Source organism: Manis javanica, chromosome 7 (genome assembly GCF_040802235.1).
Source record: "Manis javanica isolate MJ-LG chromosome 7, MJ_LKY, whole genome shotgun sequence".
NCBI classification, from domain to species: domain Eukaryota; kingdom Metazoa; phylum Chordata; class Mammalia; order Pholidota; family Manidae; genus Manis; species Manis javanica.
In genome coordinates, this window is record NC_133162.1 from 25,113,224 (window position 1) to 25,136,598 (window position 23,375).

Consider the following 23,375-nt stretch of genomic DNA (forward strand, 5'->3'; position numbering starts at 1 on the left):
TTTGAGCAGTGAGAAAGCTTTATTTGAAAGTACGTACTTAAAGAAAGGTAAGTGTGGGTGTCCTCAGAAAGGAGGCACACTGAAAGTTTGGGGATTCTATTTTTTAAGGCTTTCAAGGATGGAGCAAAGGGCAGACGGGGGTTGTTGGGTATAGGCTTGACTTGCAGTCTCAAGGTCCTTATCTTGGGGGAGAGATGCCATGTTGCCATTCCTTTATTACCAGTCCTCCAGCTAATTCAGCTAAAATAAACCCAACACAAGGGATTTATTTATCCCGTTCTTCTCTAAGATAGTGGTTACCCTCAAGCAGTGAGGACATACCAGTTAAGACTGCCTGCCCTGCCTTAAGATAGGCTGTTGGGTTATTATCTGATTACCAGAGAACATGTTAGGAATCTTACTTCTCAACTCTCTGCTTTTTAAAATGGAATCTTAGCCTTAAGATGGGGTCCCTCCTGTACTTACTGTACTGTTTACATCTCAGCAGTTTCCATCACAGGTGAGAAAAGTCTGTCATGACACTTGTCTCAGGCCCTGCTCTGCCTCGATGTCGGCTGAGTTTGCTGCCACGGCCTCTTTTTCACATCCTCTGAAGGTGGAGCAATGATTCTACTCCAATAAGCCAGGCCCCCTTGTACAAACAGACAACACATCAGACCTCAGCAGGGGGGAAAAAATCTGCCCCTATTTTTAGTTCCTCTGAGATATGTATTTGTTTTATTTTAAACATTACAAAACTGAAGACTTTTTTCTCCCCATTTATTAATACCACATCTCAAACCTCTGCTTCCTCCTTAAGGTTTAAGTAAAATTTTGTGTCTTATTTCTTCCCCCTTTTCTCTGTTTTTCCTTTATTCATTCATTCATTCATTCATTCACTCGTTCAACTAATATATACTGTGTATCTAATAAGTCCGGGCACTGTACTAGGCCTTGTGGAGCTTTAATATTAAATCAGATATTACCCCAAAATCTTACTAGCAAGGAGGTTAGGAAACATGTACTAAGTAATGACCATAATGCAAGATAGAACATCAAAAGGCTTAAAAAGAAGCACAAATAAAGTGGAAGGCATGAGGAAAGCTTCATGGTCTTTGAGTTGGACCTTGAAGAACAGATAAATTTTAGACATGCAGATGTAAGAGCTATCCAAGAAGTGTGTATAAATCTGCTGTCCACCGTAACAAAATACCATGTACTGGGAGGCTTAAACAACAGAAATGCATTTTCCCACAGTCCTGAAGACTAGACTTCCCAGATCAAGGTCCTGCAGAGTTGGCTTCTAGGAGAGTTCTCCTGGCTTGCAGACAACCCCTTTGTCCTTACATGGCTTTTCCTCTGAGTTTGAGTGGAGACAGAGTGTGAGCTCTCTGCTATCTGTTCCTATAAGGACACTAATCCTACAGGATTAGGGCCCCATCCTTAGGACCTTATTTAACCTTAATTACTTCCTTAGAGGCCCCATCTCCAAATACTGGGGGGTTAGGGCTTCAACATATGAATCAGGGGTGGGGGGGACATATATTCAGTCTGTGACAAAGAAATTGAGAGAGAAGAAAGAGAAAGAGCATTCTAATGAAGAGAAGAGTGAGAGGTGAGGTTGGAAAGAGAGCAGCATTTTTGGAACACCGTGTGATTGAATTTGATTCTAGAGCTCAAGAAGAGGAACATAAAGGATAAAGTTGTAAAGCTGCTAGGGGCTGATTTGTGGTGGGTTGAATGCTAAGCTTAGGAGTTCAGATCTCATTCTCTAGGCACTCAGGAGCTAGAAAAAGTTCTAAAAGAAGAGCTGTATTATAGGAATATTGACTGACAGGTGCCAATGCCATGATGCTGGGGCCCTGCCAATCTAGGACACTCCTGCCACTCAGAGTAGAAAAAAAACCTTCATGATTTACAAAGCCCTTTCTTATATATTCTCTTAACTGACCTTCACAATTAGGTCTAAGGGATACACCACTTCTCCAGCTACATGTAGGACAAAGAAACAGAGATAACTATCTCATGCTAGAGGAGTCCCCAGAAAACCAAGAGGGGGCACCACACCCTCCCTCTGTTCTGGAAGTCTACACTCAAATCCTAGCTACTGCCACTGTGTTCTGTGCAGTAATCAGGAATCTTAGAGCAAATGTAAGATTTCCCACGTTGGCCTAGACCCTGTCGGTCAAATTTGCTGATGTATTTTTTTGAACTTATAAATAATTGACATATAATATACATAAAAGTGCACAAAATATAAATGTATAATAGCTGACCAAATAATTTATCATCCAAAACAGAACCTGTTTGAGAGTGAAAAAGGGTGCTATTAATAATTAACCTAGTTTAAGGCTTAAACTGGGACAGTTCCAGGCACAGATGTGTTCATTTTGTAATAACTTATAATGGTAAAGGAAGCACCCCCTCATTGTGAAAAACCTTATGTAGCCCGTCTAGTTCACATCCCTCTCCTCCACCCTAGATGTAACCACTATTCTTACTTTTATAGTAATCATTTCCCTCTTCAGTTGCTCTATTTTTAAATTTGGGAATTCCCTAATGTAGAACAAGGACCCTGTAATACAATGGTATAGGCGTCAGTAGACCTACTTCTGGTCTTGGTTCTAACACTTTAGACCGTCCTCCCGTCATGCAAATCATTTAAATAGCCTCAGTCTCAGTTTTCTCTTCTGTAAAGTCAGAAAAATCGGTATTGGGAGGGAAGTGTAAGGGAGTTCTTTACGGCAAAGAAGTAACTTGGGATATTTGGCACGGCTTATAGCCACAATGAATCATCTGCATTACCACAAAAAATCACCATTTTTAAAGGGTTGCATCAATTTCCTGAGCTCCTGTTAACATTAGTTAAAAGCAAACATAAAAATAGCTCCTTCACAACATTTCTCTAGTTAGATCCAATTGAAAGGAAAATAAGGTCAGTAAGAAAAAAGAAAATAAGGACAGTTAATAAAAGATTAATTACTAAGCCTAGAAGCCATACAAATCCTTCTGCACTTGCTGTGCAAATCTTTCCTCCCTAGCAACCTGACATTTTGAGGCTTTGCTTTCTAGAAGATGCTCATTTAATATTCACAAAGAAAGATGTATGATGGAAGCTTGTTAACTCTGGGAAGAGAGAATCAACTATCCGGGCCACCTCACCTGACACCATTAGGCTTTTCAGTTATATGTCACATTATCATAAACAGCTCTAGCACACTTTGGTCCCCTCCTGCGAGGATCCCCGCCAAGCTCCACGTGCCTTCTTGGCTCCTGCTTGTGATGAATTAAATATATAAGTCAGAGTCCTAGATGAGACCATAGACCTGCCATCATTTGAACTATAATGGGGAAAAAATTCTCACTTGTAACTTGGATGAATCTGTGCTAATTCTAGTCCTAAACCAGGGCCACAAACTCAAAAGCCTACAGGGCTCAGTAAAGTTGACTAGGTAGGGATGGTGGCCAACTGTCCAAAGGGACATGCCTTGCTTGGAGGGGAAGTCATTATTCACGCTGACCACGCACCTGTGCAGAAATACAGGGCTAATGGTGCCGGCATCCCTAATTTTTCAAGAGAAGCCAGAACTTCATACGTCATGTAAAATCTTCTGATTTATAAAGATGCACAACTTAATCAAACTACTTTAAAAGCACTTTGGCCCCTCCAAAATCTATATCCATATATCTGTTTCTGAGCCTGGAAAGGAACTTTGAGTATACTGAGTTCAACACCCCTATTTTACATACAGGGCAAGTGAACCCACAAGCAGACAAATGATTTTCCAGTGGGCAGTAGTAACTAGTTCAGCAGCTAAGCCAGATCTAGGAAGAATACCTGCTTTCTTTCTCATGCACCACTTTTCATTCCACGAATGAGAGGAAAGTTAAGGGCTTTAGGTTAGGTTAAAAAGTTAGTAGACTCAAGTATACCCAGGCTTATAGTATACCCAGAACATCACCATTCTACTTTTTTACTTTCTCTGGCGTCTGGACAATGTCTCTGAGGCATTGTGCTATTATTATATGATGCAATGGAATAGCACTAGGGCAGAACATTTTTGTCCCAAGTTGATTTTCTCCTCACTTGGAGCATATCACTACTTCATGGCTCTGCTACATGAAATGAGGGGCTAGCAGGTTCCCCTTGGGGGAGGGGACCATACAAGACAAGCAAGGCTCACTCAGCAGAAGAGTAAGTACAAAACTTACATTCACGTAACACTCCCACTGACCTCAGTGGGGGTTGTGCTTACAGGAATTGCTGGATCAGCAGCTGAAGAGAGACTGGAATGAAGCAGTAAAAGTCAAATCATAGATTATTATTAGGGCAGTGTAAATCCAGCTTTATATTTGCAGAAGAGTTTGTTTTCATTATCTATTGAGGTCTCCCTCTACTAACTCTTAGGGCAGGAGCTACAGAAGGACGCTTGTTTAGGCCCAGATTGAGGGGTGGGTATGTATGGGGTTGAAGAAACTTGGCTAAGCACAGAAGTTAGGACAGGTGCCAACAAAGTTTAGAAACCATGCTTAGCTGTTTTTGTCCTGTTGGCCCACGGGGTTCATAATATTCCATTACTAGTGATCCGTGCCTAGGACAGTGCCCGGTACATAGCAGGTACTTAATATTTAGTGAATAAATGAAAGAACGGTTGGATAGATTCACATTCCTTGCCAGACTCATTTAATAGGCCCCCCAACCTGATAAGGTAGAATCAGTTACTACCTTCGCTGCTTCCTGGGAGCCATCCCATGAAAGGTCAGGAATCAATAGGAGAGGCAAGTTCTGCTGCAGTCTTGGCACAGAGCCATGACCTTTGCATACATGCCTAAAGGTGGGGATCCTGTTTGGGCTACTGCTGGGCCTCCCCACTAGGTAAGCTGAAAAGCCACTGTAGGCTCCATGATTTTTAAATAAATCCTCTCCCTGTGATAATGAAAGACTGGAAATACTGTCATTGATACAATAATCAATTAAAAGAAAATCTGCTCCTTAAACCATTAAGTCCAATATCTTTTGGAAAAGGTTTGTAGCTATGGAAGAATTAGGGCCCTGTTTCTGTGGCTCTGCCCTTAGTAAGCATAATATTAAAATGTATGAAGTGAATGCAGGATGTTAACAAATGTACAATCCAGGTGGTAGGTAAATGGGCAGTTGCTGCAATTCCTTAAACTTCTCTGTGTATTTGAAAACTGCCATAGTAAAATAGTGGGGGGAAATTTGCCTGCTGTTGGAAGAGCTACAGGCAGCTTCCTAAACCGCACTCTGGCAGCACAGGAAGCATTGGCCTTTAGCTGGTCCTGACATCACATGCCATATAGATCTAAACTAACAAGCTGAGTCACGTGCCATCCACTCTTTCAAAGAACTTCACTCTGAAAGAGGCAACCTCTCTTACAAAGGTTCTTTGTTCCCAGTTGTCTATTTCACCTATTTTGAATATTTAAATAACTGTTTATGGCATTTTTCTGGACAAAACATATCTACTTTAATTTTATATTGCCTAATACATATTTTTCCTAGATTCTAGGTCAAATAGGATTCTTAAAATATATATGTAGTAGTAAGTGAGGGTCTATAGCTGACCCACCTAGAAATCTGAGAATGTCTCCATTTTTAACAGCTTTATAAAAAAGGAGTCTGGCCTGTAGAATTCATTCCAATGTTTTACAAGGCCTAAAAATTCTCATACCCTTAACAAAAAATCTCCTGGGCCATGCCAGCTCCCTCCTCATTGTTTTGCAGAGCTCAGAGCAACTGGTTGAGATTGTCTTACTAAAACTCCTCATTGCTTAAAGGCTGTTATTAAAAAACAGAACTATAAGCTTCTGATGACAAAGACCATTGCTCATGTATGGTTTATACCTTTCTGCGTCCCCCAACAAAGTCTCCAAGTATAACTGAACTTCAGTTTATTTAATCACCCTCAAAACTTTAATGTTCTTAATTTCTAATGATGTAATCATCCTTGAAATAGTCCTCAATTTTCTCCTTTAATTATGGAAACTAGAGGAAAAGAAAACCTACCATTTTTATATCTCCTAGTTCTTTTAAAAATTATCAAACTCTTTTCCTGATTTGGTTAGAATTTACTAGAAATAGTCATTATGTTGTCATACATGAGGATGAACCGAGGTCAAAAAAACTTTTGATTTTTTTTTTTCACTGAATTGCAAAAAATTTTTTTAAGTGTTTGATTTAAAAGACCAGTTACTTCAAGAGCACTCCTACCAAATTTGATCTGGCAATCTTTTGGCATGACTAGCATAGTTTCAGTAGGAGCTTTGTTCAGTAAGCAAAGATGGTGAGAAGTCCAACAGGTGCTATGCAGGGCAGAAGTAAGATGTTTTTTCTGAGACTCTGCCAACGGCTTATTTCTGAAGCTTTGCCGGTTGGCCAGGCCTTGACTGTTTCTCAGTTCCATTTATGACCACTAGGTGGCACCAGAACTTTGAGTTAATTAAGAAAATTTTCCGCTTAACTAGCCCTTCGGTGATTTGCTGTGAACCTTAAATAAATACCTTCTAAAAATAATTTTTTTTTTCTCATCAGTGATCTACAATACGGTGGGCTTTTTGCCATTCATTATTTCTTGTGGTCTGTGCTATGGCAAAGAGCAGGTTAAAACACGTATATATTAAAAAAAAGACGTATGTGGCTCATTCCTTAGCCCACTGTCTTCTGGTTGGCTGCAGTGTTAGCAGCTTTTCTCTGTACCACAGCAGCCTCTAGCAACATCAGAGGGGCATCTGGAGTTGGCGTGGCCAGACTCTTCTGCAAGTTTGAATGGATCTGTGATTACATCCTGTCAAAAGGCAAACCAAAATGAAAGCACAAGTTAAAGGTGTTTTGATATACCAAGCTTATAATTCACTTTGATTCAGGCTGACTTACCTAGAAGGGAGATAAAATTTTTACAATTCCCTGGGCCCCTGAGAGTAGCATCAGTCATTCAGATGTAAGGCAGCTGTCTTGTCCTGAAGTTTCTATCAAGTTATTACTACTTTGAAGGTAAATTCATTTAAAGTTTCTTACAGGTGGTCTCTACTGGGCCAGAAGAGTTGATTTTTTCCTTTTGTGTGTATGTGTGTGAGTCCCCTTTTCATGTGCCTTTTACCCGTTTGGAACTGAGATAATGAAATGATGAAGCTTCTTCCTTTTCTTATTCTAATCTCCAGAAATACATGTGCAAAACAAGAAGGTAAAGTCCCAAATATCAGGGCCATCATTAGCAGTTGCTGATGCTCACAATGGCCACCAAGATTTCAGAACAAAGTAAGTGGGATTTTCAAATGACAAGACGGGCAGTTTTTTATTTTTTTCTCCTTTCTCCTCCAAGTTGGATAACTCCAATAGCAGCACCAGTGGCGTCAGAGAGAAAGCAGGCACAAAGGTGGGAAATCAAGAGCACGAACAAGGCACCCTAAATATCAATAATTAATTAATTAAGCAAATTTATACTCTTATTATTTATTGTTGCTCATTGCAAAGAGAAGGGTGTACAAGACAGGCACAGACCCTACATTCATGAATACAGTCTTATGGACCACTTCCTTTACTGAAGCAACTCACCAGTGACCTGGGCCTCTCTGGCCCCCAGTTTCTACCATTCTAAAATGAAAACTGGATCTGGGATACCCTACCACGCAGACTAGTATCTGGAAGAGGGGTACCTATGCTGGTTGCTGTGGCCAGGCCTTCACATTCACTGTATTTTCTCTTCTCAGTGCACTGCAATTCTGAAGAGTTAGCCTTTCCTCTTGTTCACACAGGAAAATTATTTTCTACAATCTTCATCCCACTGTATGTCCTCTCCACAAGTGATATCGGTCCCACTTCCCAATGCATGCTCCCTGCCCTAAAAGATTTCAAGACTTGAAGGAAATAAAAGGTGGGGCACCTTCATAGACAGTCCTTTCCAGCACCAACATCCTGTGATTCTAAGAAAAGTATAAATATGGAGAAGAGGTACAGCACAGTGGGTAAGACTTTCAGCTCTAAAATCAGACGTGGGTTGAAATGCACCACTTTCTAGCCACATGACCTTGGATTAGCAAACTAATCTCTCTGAGCCTCAGTTTCTTTATGTGTACGATGAGGATAATAAGGGTTATTGTGAGGACTAAATGACAGGGTGCCTTGAACATAGTACCTGCTCAACAAAGGTTAGGTCCTCTATATTATTACTAACGTCATTCATGTTATTACTACAATTGCTATTAACTGAAGTCTAGTAGTTCATAGCCCAAATCCTATTCACATCATTTCAGATGCTGCAGTGTTCAATAATGTCATACTTCAAATAGCAAAATACACTTTGTCAAAGTCAGAGTGAAGAAGAAGAAGGAAGAGGAGGGGGTGGAAGAGAAAAAAGAAAAAGAAAAAAGGCTCCAAAAAGTCATTGACTCAACCCTCAGTAAGAAATGATCTCTTTCATCCCGTTATTACAGCAACTGACTGGAGGACGTAAGTTCCAGCAATTCCTGCATGCCACTTGCCTGTACTGCCTGCATTCTAGGTCTTATCATAAAGGTCTCCCATAAAAAAGATAACAATGTCTTTCCCCAAGAACACAAGGTCATATTTCTAGGACACACAGCTGCTTCATTCTTCAAATGATCCTTTAGTGTCAATTGTTTCCATTTCAAAAAATTTGGAACTGATCTAAAGACATGCTGATCATCAGCATGCTGAAAGAATGAGCGCACAATAGAAAGAAAAGAGACCTGGTATAAACCAGCTCAAATGCATAGAATGTGATACAATTCATATCTGAGGTCAAGGCCCCTCCTGCACATGCCTGCATGCACACTGGAGGGAGAACAAGGAAAGCCACACTGGAAGAAAACCATCCTATGCAGAGGCCAACTCATTCAGCTATACCTTTTACAGCCAGACCACACTGGATATGGCTAGAGGAAAGACTGCCTTTACTTACTTGTAACTGTAATCTGCTGACAGCTTTTATAGCCAAGATTCAGGAAACCAGGTTACAAAAGAATTAGAATAATGAAAATGAATAATGGATTCTGCCCAGCAAAGTTTCATTATCAGTGAACTCCCAAGATATACAACACATTTTGAAATGCTTAATGAACTGTAAAGTCAGAAGTTGAATTTCTCTACTTTCTCTACCTTCTTAGAAAAACAGAAGAGTAATAAACAGTAGCAGAGTGCTCAAGAATTTTATAAAGCAATTAATACACAGATATATGTTGCATTCCTATACACTAATGATGAACTAGCAGAAAGAGAAATCAGGAAAACAATTCCATTCACAATTGCGTCAAAAATAATAAAATACCTAGGAATAAACCTAACCAAGGAAGTGAAAGGCCTATGCTCTGAAAACTACAAGACACTCATGAGAGAAATTAAAGAAGATAACAATAAATGGAAACTCATCCCGTGCTCATGGATAGGAAGAATTAATATTGTCAAAATGGCCATCCTGCCTAGAGCAATATACACATTCAATGCAATCCCTATCAAAATATCAACAGCATTCTTCAATGAACTAGAGCAAATAGTTCTAAAATTCATATGGAACCACAAAAGATCCCGAATAACCAAAGTATCCTGAGAAGAAAGAATAAAGCTGGGGAGATTATGCTCCCCAACTTCAAGCTCTACTACAAAGCCACAGTAATCAAGACAATTTGGTACTGGCACAAGAACAGACCCATAGACCAATGGAACAGACTAGAGAGCCCAGATATAAACCCAAGCATACTTGGCCAATTAATATATGATAAAGGAGCCATGGATATACAATGGAGAAATGACAGCCTCTTCAACAGCTGGTGTTCACAAAACTGGACAGCTACATGCAAGAGAATGAAACTGGATTATTGTCTAACCCCAAACACACAAGTAAACTCAAAATGGATCAAAGACCTGAATGTAAGTCATGAAACCATAAAACTCTTAGAAAAAAATACAGGCAAAAATCTCTTGAATATAAACATGAGCAACTTTTTCCTGAACGCATCTCCTTGGGCAAGGGAAACAAAATAAAAAATGAACAAATGGGACTACATCATGCCAAAAAACTTCTATACAGCGAAGGATACAATCAGCAGAACAAAAAGGCACCCTACACTATGGGAGAATACATTTGTAAATGACATATCTGACAAGGGGTTAACATCCAAAATATATAAAGAACTCACATGCCTCAACATCCAAAAAGCAAATAATCCTATTAAAAAATGGGTGGAGGATATAAACAGACACTTCTCCAAAGAAGAAATTCAGATGGCCAACAGGCACATGAAAAGATGCTCCACATTGCTAATTATCAGGGAAATACAAATTAAAACCACAATGAGATATCACCTCACACCAGTTAGGATGGCCAACATAGAAAAGACTAGGAACAACAAATGCTGGTGAGGATGTGGAGAAAGGGGAACCCTTCTACACTGCTGGTGGGAATGTAAACTAGTTCAACCATTGTGGAGGTAACTCAAAAAACAAAAATAGAAATACCATTTGACCCAGGAATTCCACTCCTAGGAATTTACCCTAAGAATGCAGCAGCCCAGTTTCAAAAAGACATATGCACCCCTATGTTTATTGCAGCACTATTCACAATAGTAAAGATATGGAAGCAAGCCAAGTGTCCATCAGTAGATGAATGGATAAAGAAGATGTGGTACATATACACAATGGAATATTATTCAGCCATAAGAAGAAAACAAATCCTACCATTTGCAACAACCTGGATGGAGCTAGAGGGCATTATGCTCAGTGAAATAAGCTAGGTGGAGAAAGACAAGTATCAAATGATTTCACTCATCTGTGGAGAATAAGAACAAAGAAAAAACTGAAGGAACAAAACAGCAGCAGATTCACAGAATCCAAGAATGGACTAACAATTACCAAAGAGAAAGGGACTGGGGAGGACAGGTGGGAAGGGAGGGAGAAGGGGGAAAGAGGACATTATGATTAGCACACATAATGTAGGGAGGGGGCACAGGGAAGGCAGTATAGCAGAGAAGACAAGCAGTGATTCTATAGCATCTTACTATGCTGATGGGCAGTGACTGTAATGGGGTATGTAGTGGGGACTTGATAATGGGGGGAATTTAGTAACCACAACGTTGGTCATGTAATTGCATATTAATGATACCTAAATAAAATAAATAAATAAATAAATAAATAATTTTATAAAGCAAAGAAAGTAAATCATTCTTCAGCACTAGAGGTGGCTTCTCTACTTAGCTTGAGCTTGATTTGTGCTGGTAATAGTGGCCCCAACAAAAACACATTGGCTCTTTTGGCTCTGGGATCCTTGCCTCTTGTGTTCAATTAAACTTTCCCAGATACAAATTTACCATTTTGGACAGTGATCTCTAAATAAACTACACTGTTAAAGACTGCTTATGAAGTAACAAAAGGAGAAGAAAAGGCACAAGAGTTACTAGTGTATCTGTATGCTTGGCATTATCCAAGTAATGTATGCAGAATTACTATGACATAAAAGCAGCAGAAGACAAAAATCTATGGAGAAAGATTACAGAATTTCTAAGCCCAGGAGAAAAGGTGTATGGGCGAAGGACCAAAGAATCCTGCAAAGATGATTAGATCAGACACTTCGGACACAGTTCCAAGCACTCAAGCATCTGAACAACCACAAATCCATAACTATGACCACCTTTGTTTCTTGAGCATATATTCTGTGCCAGGTGTAACCAGCGTGGATTGTGGAATCCCTTGGTTCTCATCTTCTGGAAGGAAAGAATTTAGTTGAGAGACCAAATAGAGAGTTAAAGCTGCCGGGTTTTTTATTTAGCAAAGTGAAGGGAAAGTACACTCCTAAGAGAGAGGAGCTGGCTGACCCCAAAGGTGGGTAGCGGTTCACTGGGTTTTGCACCTGGGTCTTCTATGGGGTGTGTTTGGTTTCCTCCCTCCCATTCTGTCATCCTCACACTATCTTTCGGATCAACTAGTTCCCTCCCCTTTAGCTTCTTTGAACAAGTATGTTTGTCATTTTTCTCATGAGCATCTACTAGAAACTCTAGGCGGAGCCCAAATTGGGATATAGATGATGTAATGATGACATGATGATGGCCTCAGGGTCATTAGCGACAAGGTCTTCTTTAAGTGCATATGCTCTAAAATCAGCAAGGTCCCAGTGACTCATATCTTTTGTTTATCAGTTTGTGTTGAACCGTGAAAGAGGCTGACCTAAGAGAGACAAGGTGCTTTCTGGGAGAAGACTGGGCGGCCTGCTGTCCTTTCTCCCCTCCTGTTCTTGCCTACCTGCCTACTCTAACACAGGCATTGGGCTCCCATTTTACATATATTACTCCTTTTGAGCCTCACAACCTGAGAGAAAAATGTGATCATTACCTTTCTATTACACATGGGAAACTAAGGGTTTAGAAAGGTTAGGTAAATTACCCAAGATGACACCTAAACAGCAGGCCCAAGATCTGAACCTAGTTTCTCTGATTCCAACGCCTGTACACTTGAACCCCACACAGTGCCACCGTCCTGCCACAGAAACATCAGCATCATTTCCCTGGGCTTCCAACATTCAGCACTGATATGGTTTTGGTGAATGTTAGAAGTTCTGTCTGCCAAAAGAGACTTGAAACCCATCACTAAGCCTGTTTTAAATAATGAAATATTATAAATTAATGAATGGATTAATAAAATAATTATGATAGTATGAATAGGGGAGAAAGTAAAACCACATGAGAAAGAAAGGTCAACAGGATGCTTGTATCTGTTATCACTCCCGTCTGCCTTCTTCATAGGGTAGTTACGAGAGATGATGCCAGGTAAATTGTGATAAAATGCTTTAGAAAATGCTATGCCAATATTTCAGATGCTAGAATAACTCCAAATATGAATCTAAAGTGTTTAAGTAGATAATCATCTTAGAAAACAGTGGAATACTGGCTCAAATGTGTACTTGAGAAATTAGGATATGATACAAATTAGCTTTTTAAAACAGTGGAGAAATGATTTAATAAATGAACAGGAAAATATGAGCTAGTTAATATTGAGAAAAATAGTCACAGCCTATCTCAATATTTAAGCTAAAATAAATTCCAGATGGATTAAAAATTTTAATGTCAAAAAGAAAAAGGCCCTCAGACTACCAGAAGAATCTTCACGACCTTGGATTAAGCAATGAAATCCTAGCTATGACATTCAAAGCAAGACCCAAAAAAAAAAAAAAAGATAAACTGGACATCATCAGGTTAAAACCTTTTGTGTGCCAAAGGACACTATCAAGAGACTGAAAATTCAGACAATACACAGAATGGGAGAAATTTTTGCAAGTCAAATATCTGATAAGGATATATGCCTGGTACCCAGAATATACAGAACTATTACAACCCTAAATAAAAGACAAACAACCCAATTTAAAAATGGACAGAAGAGATTTCTCTCAGACTGTTCAAGTTCAGTTGGACAATTATCTATCATATCATAGATAAATTTTCACAAATGCCTAGGATGCCTAACTGGTTTTCTTGGCTTCACTGGAGATGGCTGGTAATTATAGATCTGCTTTGGTTATGTAACTGTATTCCTATTACGTTAATGTGTGTGCATAATTTAATTAGTAGTTAAAACCTATACATGCTTAAGTTACTCTACAAGAAGATATGTCAAAGAAATAATCAGTCCTCCCATGTTTTCTTCCATCTGCTACCTCTATAGCTTTTCTTCTTCCTTCCTAATTACAACCCTTAAATAGAATTCGTGCCTCATATCGAATTTACCGAGTATCATAATTCCTCCAAGTGGTAAAGATACCTCAAGACAAATGCTGGGCATAGAAGCCACAGGGCATAAATCTGCAAAGAAGTAAAAAGCTAACCTTTTCAAACAATATGGCTTCTCTCTCACTTACCAACTTTACATCTCTCTGTATGGCCCTGGAAGATGACTGGTTAGCCAGAGACGGGTAAGATTCCTCAAGGGAGGAACAACCTAAGACAGGCACAGTCGCAGGGGGGCCATCAGGTGAGAAATTGGGGATCAACAGAGGTGAGGCTTAGAACCTCACCCCCCCTGTTTTGAGAGAAATCTTCTGCATCCGTGGATGTTTTGTTGCCCTTGTCTAGCTTGGATTAACACTTAGTCTACAGGCACACACTTGATCATCTACATTTGCTCTCTTACAACACTAAACTATGTTTTCTACCTTTATCTTGCATCTACCTACCACTTCAGCATTTTATTAAAAATAATAATAATAATGAGGGAGAAATGTGGGATTCACATATAAATCAAGTATAAAAATCAAACAAATATTCATATTTGACCTGATGGTTTATAGTTCATAATGCGTGATCAAAACCGAAAGTTTCTGTGATGACTGCCCTTGTACTGTTCACCATGTAAGAACTTATTCACTATGCAAGAATTTATTCACCATGTAAGAACTTGTTCATTATGCTTCAGAAGATTGGAGACTGACGAGAATTAGGTTTGGGGTGGATTGATGATTGTGCATTGAGCATTGAGTCCCCTATACAGAATTTTATTGTTGTTAACAACTATTTGATCAATAAATATGAGAGATGCCCTCTCAAAAAAAAAAATGGACAGAAGACTTAAATAGACGTTTCTCCAAAGAAAATATGCAAATGGTCAATAAGCACCTGAGAAGATTCTTAACACCATTAGTCACTAGGGGAATGCAAATCAAACCCAGTGAGGTTCAACTCACACAGACTAGGATGGCTACAACCAAAACAGAAAATAACAGGTGCTGGCAAGGATATAGAGAGATTAGAATCCTTCTACATTGCTGGTAGGAATGTAAAATGGGACAGCCATTGTGGAAAACAGTCCAGTAGTTCTTCAAAAAGTTAAATGTAGAATTAACACATGACCTAGAGCGTCCACTTCTAGGTATAGACCCCCAAAGAATTGAAAACAAGTATCCACAAAGGCACAAAGCACATGCTCACACATGTTTGTGACACACATTACTCACAATAGCCAGAAAAATGGATACAACCTAAACAACTATCAGCTAATGACTGGATAAACCAAAAGTGCTATATCCATACAATGAAATATATTATTTAGCCATAAGAAGACAGGAAGTACTGATGTATGGAAAAACCTTAAAAACATGATGGTAAGTAAAACAAGTCAGACACAAAAGACCATAAAGTTTGTGGTTCCACTAATATGAAATGTCCAGAATAGGCAAATCCAGAGACAGAAAGCAGATTAGTTATTGCCAGGGGTTGCCAAGAGGGGCTTTGGGCAGTGACTACTGAATAGGTATGGGACTTCTTTTTGGGATGATGGAAGTTTTCTGGAACTAGATAGTGGTGATAGTTGTACAACCCTGTAAATGTACTAAAAGCTACTAAATCATATATGTTATAATGATTTAAACAGTGATTTTTCTGTTATGTGAATTTGACCTCAATTTTTAAAAAGTACTTAGAGAAAAAATATTGGTAACTTTAAAATGTTCACATGGAGTGGGTCTTTCTAATCATAAAATCGGATGCAGAAACCATAAAGGAAATGACTACATAAAAATTGAAAATATCTATTCAGGGGAAAATAAGTAAATAAAAGGATAAATGATATGCTGAGAAAAAATATTTCCAACATGTAATAGACAACCTCTTACAGAGCAGTAAAAAAAAGGCAAGTAGCCCACTAATAGGAAATGATTAAAGGAATTATATAGGAAGTTCACAATGGATGAAATATAAATAGTTAATATCAAAAAGTTTAATATATGCAAAATAAAATAATAAATTATTTTTTGCCCATCAGACAGGCAAAGATTTTTTTAATTACACCCAATATTAAGAAGAGTGCAGGGAAAAGGTGTTCTCAAATATTGCAGGTAAGCATGTAAACTGCTACAATCTTTCCTGGAAGGCAATTTGACTATCTCTATTAAAGGACTTGAAAATATGCATGTGTAATTTGAATAATCTTTTCCAAGGTAGCTCTTAGCTTCTTTGTATCTGGACTCCTTTAAGAATCTGAGGAAAGTAGACAGACCATTTACTGAGAGAATACATATAATTTTAAGGAGCCCTGAAATCCAATCATGGGTGCACCAAGTTAGGAATCTGTCAGGATTGGAGAAATGAAAGTATGAAATTAATTCAAATCATTCTATAGATACAAATATGCTAGAAATAATTTACGGTGGCCAACTAAAAGAATAAAGATTTGTTTCTTGCTTTTAGTAGTCTGTGGCAAGTGTAACGATTGGCTCAGTGGTTCTCTGTTTGGGGCAGGGAACTGAAAAATAAACGAACCTTTGATTGTAAAGTAGAAAAGGATGTACATGCTGGCAACTTCTCTCCAGCTGGTCTGATCAGAAAGTCTTGGGCAAATCGTGAATGCTTCAAGATAGCTGCTGTTTCTTCATCCACTTCAACAGTTTCCCCTTTCTGAAGAGTAGCATGAAAAACACCTATTAAGAAATGCCACCTAAATCTCAATAGAAGAAGAATGCCCAAAGTTTCATTAATGAGCGGTACTGCAGGATAAAGATGACACTTTCTGACATGTTATTCTCTCACTTGCAGAGGCTGCTGCTAAGTTTCATGTCTATTTCCAGATGGAATTGACCAGTGTCATAATCAGTTTTTCTTTAGTGGTGACAAATCAAAAACTCTAGAGGCTGAGAGATTTCTGAAGGATAAGGATATATTGAGTCTTTACAGGTACTAGCCAGAGAAAGCACTGAGTACTGAGACGGAAGTTTCTGCTTCACCAGCAGCCAGGCCAGCTAACAAAAATGACGTGTCCATCAGACTCAAGAAATAGGGCACTTTTATAAGTGGTCTGAAGAATACAAAGTCCTCTAAATTTACGCTGGCCTCAGATAAGGAAGATGGGCTAATGTGAAGGTGGAAAGTCCTGGGATAGGAAAGTCCATAGAGAAGGCTCGTGGATTGGTTGGTGATGATGGTCAGGCACTGGTCAGAAGCAAGGGATATGGAATGGTTCTGATGATTGTTGAAATTCCTTCATCCAGGAGCATGGAGTTTCTGGCTAGCTATGACTGGTGGCTATTGACCAATTACCTTCTCTTATCTCTCTTCTTCATTCTCTAGCCCTTTGTGTCACTAATCCTGGACAATTCAGAATTTTTCCTTCTCAGTGGCAATGCCAAAAAAAAAAAAAAAGGACACTCATTACTCCAATATCTAATTTGTCCTGAGAGACAGATATAGAAAACCATCGCTCTCTGGGCTTCACCTTATTCACCGCTAAAATGAGGGCCTTGGGCTAGCGATTTTTCAAGTAAGTCCTAGGGTGCCTGAGAAGTATGAAATTGGTCCATGCTTAGGGAGCCAGGAGCAAGCACAGGAGAATCTGGGGTCTCTAACCCCTGCTCCCATCAGATAAACTGCTTTTAGCCCTTCATATATTGAGAAGGCATGAAAGCAATGCCTAACACATAGTAAATACAGGTGTTTTAAATATGATTTTGCTTTAAAAAATTATATTAATAATGGTTTTGTAAAAGCCACTAGATCAGAGCCATGGTTTCAAAGACCCTCCCCACTGATTCTGTGACTCTGTTGGGGCAGGGCCAATCTTTCAGTGAAAAAGCATTAATGGCTCCACTGCCCAGGGACTATTTCAGATATTTGAAGATACTATTTGAACAAAAGACTTGAATATAAACATGAACAACTTTTTCATGAACATATATCCACAGGCAAGGGAAACAAAAGCAAAAGTGAACAAGTGGGACTTATCAAACTAAAAAGCTTCTGTACAGCAAAGGACACCATCAGTAGAACAAAAAGATATCCTATGGGAGAATATATTCATAAATGACATATCCAATAAGTGGTTAACATCCAAAATATAAAAAGAGCTCATGCACCTCAACAAACAAAAAGCAAATAATCCTATTAAAAAATGGGTGGAGGATATAAACAGACACTTCTCCAAAGAAGAAATTCAGATGGCCAACAGGCACATGAAAAGATGCTCCACATCACTAATCATCAGAGCAATGCAAATTAAAACCACAATGGGATATCACCTCACACCAGTAAGGATGGCCAACATAGAAAAGACAACAACAAATGCTGGTGAGGTTGTGGAGAAAGGAGAACCCTCCTACATTGCTGGTGGGAATGTAAATTAGTTCAACCATTGTGGAAAGCAGTGTGGAGGTAACTCAAAAAACAAAAATAGAAATACCATTTGATCCAGGAATTCCACTCCTAGGAATTTACCCTAAGAATGCAGCAGCCCAGTTTCAAAAAGACATATGCACCCCTATGTTTATCACAGCACTATGTACAATAGCCAAGAAATGGAAGCAAGCTAAGTGTCCATCAGTAGATGAATGGATAAAGAAGATGTGGTACATATACACAATGAAATATTATTCAGCCATAAGAAGAAAACAAATCCTACCATTTGCAACAAAAGCTGGATGGAGCTAGAGGGCATTATGCTCAGTGAAATAAGCTAGGTGGAGAAAGACAAGTATCAAATGATTTCACTCATCTGTGGAGCATAAGAACAAAGAAAAAACTGAAGGAACAAAACAGCAGAATCACAGAACTCAAGAATGGACTAACAGTTGCCAAAGGGAAAGGGACTCGGGAGGATGGGTGTGAAGGGAGGGATAAGGGGAAAAGGGGGCATTATGATTAACACACATAATGTAGGGGGCTGGGTGCATGGGGAAGGCAGTATAGCACAGAGAAGACAGGTAGTGATTCTATAGCATCTTACTATGCTGATGGACAGTGACTGCAATGGGGTATGTAGTGGGGACTTCATAATGGGGGGAATCTTGTAACCACAATGTTCTCATGTAATTGTATATTAATGATACCAAAATTAAAAAATAATAATAAAATATATTTTTTAGAAAAAAGAAATAATACATTAAAACTTCCCCAAATGGAAGAACACAAGTTTCTTTAAAAAATTATATTAAAAATGGTTTTGTAAAAGCCACTAGATCAGAGCCATGGTTTCAAAGACCCTCCCCACTGATTCTGTGACTCTGTTGGGGCAGGGCCAATCTTTCAGTGAAAAAGCATTAATGGCTCCACTGCCCAAGGACTATTTCAGATATTTGAAGATACTGTTTGAACAAAAGACTTGAATAAAAACATGAACAACTTCTTCATGAACATATCTCCACAGGCAAGGGAAACAAAAGCAAAAGTGAACAAGTGGGACTTGTTGCCAAGAATGTTGCCTTTGTTGTACAGAAGCTTTTTAGTTTGATATAGTCCCACTTGTTCACTTTTGCTTTTGTTTCCCTTGCCTGCGGAAATATGTTCATGAAGAAGTTGTTCATGTTTATATTCAAGTCTTCTGTTCACTTTTGACTTTGTTTCCAGATTGAATGAAGTTTCCAGATTGAAAGGCCCACTGGAATCCAGTACAATAAAGGAAAACATATTTCATTCTGAAGTTATCAAGTTCTTCAGGTTATATGCTCTACCCAAAGGAAAAAAAAAATGCTATTTGAACAAAAGAAATCAGAGGAGGGAAACAGTAAACCATTACACCTTTGGAACAAGTAACAACTATGTCTTCTACTTACTGAGTTCCCAACCTGTACCAATATTTTGTTGTATCATTGCTAATCTATAGAAATTCTCTTGGCAGGTATTCTTGTTCTTACTTTTATAGTAGAGCAAACTTTATCTCAAAGAACTTTGGTGACTTATGCAAGAAAAAATAGAGCCAGAATTTGAACCAAGGTTCTTTTATTCCAAGCCTGTACTTTTCCATTTTGAGAAAACAATTCCATCTCTACAAAGAGTAGTAGAAATATCAATGTGTCATCTCTGAACACTAACAATCCCTTAATTTCATGATACAGCAACCAAAATACTGCTATGCAGTACTCTTATTCTTTTGCATCTGGCTTCTCTATAATTCCATTAACCTGACGTCTGAATGTTGCTTCAATAAAAAATTGTCTTAGGTATGATAATGCTATTGTGGCTACGTAGGAGAATATCTTACTCTCAGGGGATGCACACTGAGATATTTAAGGGTAAAATGCCATGGTGTCTACAACTCACTTTTAATGGTTCAGCAAAAGTATACACACACACACACACACACACACATACACGAGCACACACACACCCCAACACCTGAATAGTGAGAAGTAATGCAAGGTTAAGAAAAGGTACCTAGAGCAAGGGTAGGAGTAGAAAGAGTCCCGGAAGTCATGGAAATTTTTATTTACCTTAAATGTGAAATTTGCATCAAATACTAGTTCTTTTTCATGTCCCGTGATTCCTCCATTATAAATTACTTGGCATCTTGTGGCTGGTTCTGTGTTAGGGAGTTTGAAGAGGCGAAATGTTGCAGAAACAAAACGACAGTCACCTAAAAACAGAATTTATTCATGGTTCATCTCCAGCATCTGAGCTATAGTTTGCTTAGTAGATGAGAAACATACATGTTATAAACAGAATTTTCTTTTTTGCATGCTATCAGTTATCTTTCTGGACACTTCACTCCATTTATTGAATAACTTTAAAGTGCTTAATTAAATGCCAAACTTCAGGAGGTTGCCATTCAACAGGAGACAAGATGGAGATTTCCAGCTGATGCAAAGCCTCACTCAATGAGACTCACTCACTAGACACTTGATAATCACCAGATTGAACCACTTGGTGTGGTTACAATATTTGCTACTGCTGTTTCTTACCCATCACTCTTTCTAGTTCCTTGTTTTGAACTGTAATGAGATTGGCAGAGACCAAACGTGGAGGGCAGAACCCAATCTTTTGGGCAAAGATGGCAAGGTCCTTCCAGTACAAAGCACCACCCAGGCACTCACCTAAAAAAAAGAAAAATCACAGACCAATCAATACAATGAGGTATTAAGGGAATTACTCTTCTATGCAATTGCCCAGGATATGGTATTAGTTAAAACACGGGTCCTAGAAGTATAAGAAAGATTTGAATGTCCCCCCCGAGGTATAGAAAGTCACAGTTAAAACCAAGTATACAGTTAGCTAATGGTCTCTGGGAACCATTCTTCAGGACAGTCACTAATGCAGCGGTTCCACCCAGCTGCTATCATGATATTCATGTGTATATTAGGTCATACTCTGAAAAGTACTATGTAATATGAGTAAAAAAGCATAACAGAGAAATTACAAAATTGTCTTTTAGCTCCAGATTAATCTCATAGTGAACTGATCCTAAAACAAAAACTACTACCAATGCTTGTAAGGCATTTTTCAGTTCTTCAACAAATTAGAAACAACCTAAATGATCCTCAATAGAAAAATGGCCAAAAAAGTATGGGACAGCTATGTAATACAGTTGGATAACACAAACATTTAAAACATATTTTTTTTTAATTTGAGGCTTAGGAAATATGCTGAATAAAATTAGAAAATTTAACTCTCTCTATCATGTCCCCAATTTTATTATACACACACATAAAAAAAATAGGAAGGACAGACAGTATACTAAAATACTAAAGAGGCTATTGCTGGGTTATATGACTAGTAATTTTTTCTTCATCTTTTTGTATTTTCTAGCTTTTTAACAAAATCCATCTATCACTGTACAGTAAGAAAAATGTTAATTTATTTTAAAAGTAAGAATTTGGGATCTCACAGATTGACCACAAGCATGCATTTATCTCCTCAATTTTCAGAGATTCCATTAAAATGACAATAAGGGAACAAACATGGTGAGAACATAAGGCAACCAAGAGAGCATCCATTGCGGAACAGTTACCTGCATTTCCACACTATACAGTTTTCAAAGTGTTTTTCACATTCAGTAGCTCATTTAGTCCTTCTCAACAGCCCTATAAGGCAGACTGAATTATTTACATTATACAATTTGAAAAACAATGACTCACAGAGGTTAACTGCATTGTCCATGGTTATACCACTTTTGAATGGCAGAGGAGGGATGGAACCTAAGCCTCCTAACCTAATCCTACGTGCTCCCACATCACAAAGCCTTGTCCTGGAATTAGCAGAATGGAGCTGTGCACATAAATAAACACCTACCCCATAAAACTTTGTGTGTCCTGATTTCTTCTGGCAATTCAAGGCTAGCATAGACGTCACTGAAATACAGCTCCCCACCAAGCTGCAACAGCAGGATTAGTCCAAACAAGGTTAAAGATTACCTTAGTTCCAAAGAGCAAAGAAAGGAATGAGAGGGTAAAATCAACTTAATGAAACAGAAATGCTTGCGCTGACCTTTAGAGAACAAACACAGCTGCCTCCCTAGTGACGAGCAATAGCCTAGAGCCATGGTTTTTTTTCCATGCACTACCCAACAGGTAATAAAACAGCATTCTAAGAGTGTCTCTCTCACAAATAAAGATACTCAGGTTACGTAAATTTTTAGTCAACCTGAACCAAATGCATCCCCAGGTGATTATATAACTAACGGAAGCAGTAAACAATATTCATAAACTCTTCTCCCTTAAAAAGCTTATCTTTTGTAATGTTGTTATCTATTTTTATAATAATACATATGCTTTAAAAACATTGTCCTTAAAATCTCAGACATATGAGTAATCAGAAATTTTAAGATTTTATTTAGCTAATTTCAAGAGCATGGAGGTCTAGATTCTACAATAATGCCTTTACCTTTTACAGGTCCATCTTGGTGAAGGTAGTGAGCTAGTCTATAAAATGGCATATGAATTAAGACATTATTAAATCATTTCTACATGAATGTTCTTATTTGATCTCTATGACAGCCTTTTAAACCAAAAATCTCAGAATCTTTTGTCTTCTGCCATGAAGATACATATCTCATGATATATATTGAGGGTATGAAGCCTTTAGAAAGCAGTACGTGTAGAAGTGCCATCTTCTTAACTTCCCAAAGATCTGGAATCCTCATAGAGAGGAAATAAGTAGCTCTGAGAAACACAGTACGAGCTAGAAGAGTATATTCACAGCAACCATTAGCAGTCAGTGAAAAGGCCCTTGCGGCTCTGCAGATGTCTTCTAGGATCACAGAAAGCAGCAGGCAGGAGAGAGACAGCCAATAAAGAAAACATTTTAACATGTTCAGTGACAATCGTGACTCTCAGATTAATTATCTTTTGCAACCTGAAAGGAAAAAGAATCCATATCTAGGGTATTCCAGCCACTCCCCTTTTTTTGCCACCCCCTTTTAATTTGATAGATATTAAGAGTTTGTCTGAATTTTCAGCTCAAGGGGGCAAGAACAGGACAGATGCCGTCTGCTCACTGATGTTGAAGGATCCCTTGTCTCCCTCTGCCCCTCACCTTTAGCACTCGATATACCTCCCAGAGCACTTGTTGTTTATCAGGAACCAGGTTTATGACACAGTTTGATCTAAAATAGAACAAAGGCAATGACAAACAAATATGCACCCTACTCTGAGATCTTTAAATCCTTTTTTAGTCCCTGAAGGTGA

At 38.6% G+C, this 23,375-nt stretch overlaps 1 protein-coding gene across 3 annotated transcripts in view; it reads right to left on the reverse strand.

The window, feature by feature from the left end:
* The window catches only part of AS3MT (arsenite methyltransferase), a 40,185-nt gene that overhangs the window by 9,176 nt on the left and 7,634 nt on the right, over window positions 1–23,375 (reverse strand). The window contains exons 6-11 of one of the 3 annotated variants that reach the window (XM_073240490.1): window positions 23,224–23,293; window positions 21,982–22,063; window positions 20,655–20,786; window positions 20,187–20,329; window positions 16,252–16,386; window positions 5,125–6,785 (exon numbers count right to left, since the gene is read on the reverse strand). In XM_073240490.1, the coding sequence (XP_073096591.1) occupies window positions 6,678–6,785; window positions 16,252–16,386; window positions 20,187–20,329; window positions 20,655–20,786; window positions 21,982–22,063; window positions 23,224–23,293 (670 nt within the window). In that variant the 3' untranslated portion in view covers window positions 5,125–6,677. Of the gene's footprint in view, window positions 1–5,124; window positions 6,786–16,251; window positions 16,387–20,186; window positions 20,330–20,654; window positions 20,787–21,981; window positions 22,064–23,223; window positions 23,294–23,375 lie in introns of those variants that run through there. The other 2 variants (XM_017655835.3, XM_073240491.1) reach the window with 2 other exon arrangements.